The following is a 3,026-nucleotide window of genomic DNA, read 5'->3' as shown; positions in this document are numbered from 1 at the left end:
CATATCTGACATTTCTTAGTATTAAAATCTTAAGCTATTCAATTTTATAATTTTCTTTAAATAAGGTTAATTTAGGTACTTGTTTTAGTGCTTCAATTTCAACCTTAAATTTTTGAATCTGTTTAGAAGACATCTTGGCGTCAATTTATTTGGCTATATTTAATCAATACAATCGAACACGGCAAATACCTTGAAAAACGAATTAAATTATTGTCAGTTCACAGCAGGCATTACGGGTGAGTATATCATATCAATGTTTGTTATATTTTTAAAACGAGTCTTATAAGAGTGTAAAATATTTACAATTTTACGGTTCAAAAATGCACATAATTCGTTTCAAATTAAAATATCAAAAAGAATTACTTTTAACAAAAATGTAATATTATAAGTAAAGAAATTAAAAGTAAACTACTGATTTTAAAAATTGTACATTTTATGCATTTTTAAGACGATGAAAACAATGAACAAATTCGGGTGAGGCATAATAGTGGCACAAATATGATTATTATTTATTGACATTAATTGTAAAATATAAACTATATAAAAACAAAATAGTGTAATTAATATAATATTATGTCATTGATAATCAATGACATTTAATAGTAACCTATTAATTGATAGCACGAGTCACAGAATCACTTACCACAGTTGCAGGAAATCCGTCGAATAACGAATAGTATTCGGAATGGTTGAATGTCGCAATCGAAAAAATTGTCGTAATGACCACGACTTAGTCGATATCTACTCTGCTGGTAATACATTTTTAAGAGGTGGATGGTCACATCATCGTGCAGTCCAGTCATATAGACAACTGTTGAATATAATTGAATATTGTATAAAAAGTAGCATTATATTATTGCAACAATAGCAACATCGTTGTTTCTTCGAAATTTGTTAAATAACGCGATATTATGGTCATATTACTTATGTGTACGTCATGCGTTGATAAAATATTACATATAACCTAAGGCTGGGCATTAACGAGTTATAAGTTAAAATTTCGTTAAAACGACGATTTTTTTTGAAATTAGTATATTTCTCTTTTATTAGTTTTACAATAAAATGTGGATTATTTATGATTTTTTTAGTTTTATTACCTGTTTTAAACTAGTTGGTGCATTCAGGAGTACAAAATTAAAAATTCCCAACAGTTTTCAAAAGCGCCGGGAAAACGGGAATTTGTACGCAAAATCGGTTTTCGACAAAATTGATTTTGGTTTTTGGTGTAACTGTACCAAAGTTTTACAAGTATGTATGGCCGTATAAACAAGAAATTTTCACCAGCTGTTGACATTCGCATTTTTTATACACCAGCGGTTCTCAAACTATTTTGTTCACAGAGCCCTAATGTTCCTAAAAATACGGAGCCTCAAAATTACTTGGGGCAATTTGATAAAATCTATTTGAGTCAAAAAAATGATGTCAATTGTAAATGATTTCCTTTTTAATTTTTTTTTCTTTAAAATACGAATAGATAAAAATGATTTAATTAATATTAATTAATAATTTAATAGTACAAATGAACGTATTACTTTAGTAATTTATAAATTTTAATATTAAATGATTTTAATGTGATCTATGATGTTGGCTTTTTTCAATGACCAGTATTTTAATATTTGGATTGATGGACGAGAGTTGGATACGCATGTCTGCTTCTATCAAACTTATTGTGATATTTTGTTTTCGTTGATGCGTATGATGAAAATCCGGTTCCACACAGATATGTTGTTGCAAAAAAAAGAAGTGCTAGTACAGCTTTTTTAGCCACAAGTTGATATTCGTTAGTAACACTGCTACTTAGGGATCAAAAAGCCGGAAAATTTCCGGAAAAATTTGGGAAAATTTTGGAAAAAAAACTTTTTTATTCCCAGAGCCTCGGGAACGTGGAAAAATTGGAGAATATTAAAATAATACATTTCCAAAAAAACCCGAAGTTTTCGGAAAATTAAAAAATAACCAAATTTTTGGAAAATTAAGAAATTGTGTTCACGCTTAAAAATTAAAATAATCTATGTAAAAAAAAACCAGGGCTTTGCACCCAAACGTAACCTGAAACCCGAATTAACCCAAATAAATAGCATAACCTAAAACCCGTATATACAAAACCCATTGAAAAAATTAACACCCAAAAAAAAACACCTTCAGAAATAACCCGAAACCCGAATTTCCATTTGGGTTTACCGGAAACCCGATTATTGAAAATTAAGTGGCATATCAATTTGTATGTATTTTTTGCAACTAACGCGACTAAGAAGATAAGAAGATGGTAGTATAAGTGTGTAACGGATGGGCATGTACCAGTTGCCCCCAAAAGTACCTTTTTTTATACCAATTCCCCCAAACTACCTAGAGGAAAAAGTACCAGTTGCCCTCAACCAAATGTACCAGTTGCCCTCACATGTTAATATATACACAAATAAAATATATAGCTCGTAAAATAGGGGAGGTAAATATACAAATCATAAATAAAATATAAAATTCAAAATTATAATAATTTGTCAATATAAAATAGTACAAAATTCAAAATATAATAATTTGTCAACATATAAATAGTATAAAATTCAAAATTATAGAGTTAAATTAAAAGTGAAGGTGGAAAAGTCGAACTTGATGAAATATATGTGTCAACTAAATAGTCAGAAAATTCAACTAGTTTTTCTGATAAAGGTTGAATTGACATCAGATCTTCAACAAAACAATCGTCTACTTCGTTAGAGGGTAATAATGAGAGACCGAAAATCAAGTGAAGCCATTTTCCATTTTCTGAATTTGGATCCATATAATCCGGCTTTAATCCTAAATTTTGTATTCGTTTCCACCATGACTGAGTAAGATGAAATCTGCACCCCACGACTGTAATTAATGGCCAAACAACTTTAGAAGCTACATGGATACTTTGTTCGAAATCGGATACAATAATTGACGGATTGAATTCAGTTCAAAGCCAGAGCATTTTTCTTTTAGCATACTTAATACAATTCATACGTTTTTGATGATTTGTTTGGTTAGTAATGAAAATACTAATG

General features: G+C 29.3%; 1 protein-coding gene across 3 annotated transcripts in view; it reads right to left on the bottom strand.

Annotated features, from left to right (window-relative positions):
* LOC100575743 overlaps window positions 1-817 on the bottom strand; it is a 6,186-nt gene extending 5,369 nt beyond the window's left edge. The window contains exons 1-2 of one of the 3 annotated variants that reach the window (XM_003246968.4): window positions 644-817; window positions 80-189 (exon numbers count right to left, since the gene is read on the bottom strand). In XM_003246968.4, the coding sequence (XP_003247016.1) occupies window positions 80-133 (54 nt within the window). In that variant the 5' untranslated portion in view covers window positions 134-189; window positions 644-817. The other 2 variants (XM_016807454.2, XM_016807453.2) reach the window with 2 other exon arrangements.
* Window positions 818-3,026: the final 2,209 nt, after the last annotated feature.

This window comes from Acyrthosiphon pisum, chromosome A2, assembly GCF_005508785.2.
Source record: "Acyrthosiphon pisum isolate AL4f chromosome A2, pea_aphid_22Mar2018_4r6ur, whole genome shotgun sequence".
In the NCBI taxonomy this organism is placed as follows: domain Eukaryota; kingdom Metazoa; phylum Arthropoda; class Insecta; order Hemiptera; family Aphididae; genus Acyrthosiphon; species Acyrthosiphon pisum.
Note: the sequence above shows the minus strand (reverse complement) of the source record. Positions and strands in the feature narration are given on the sequence as shown.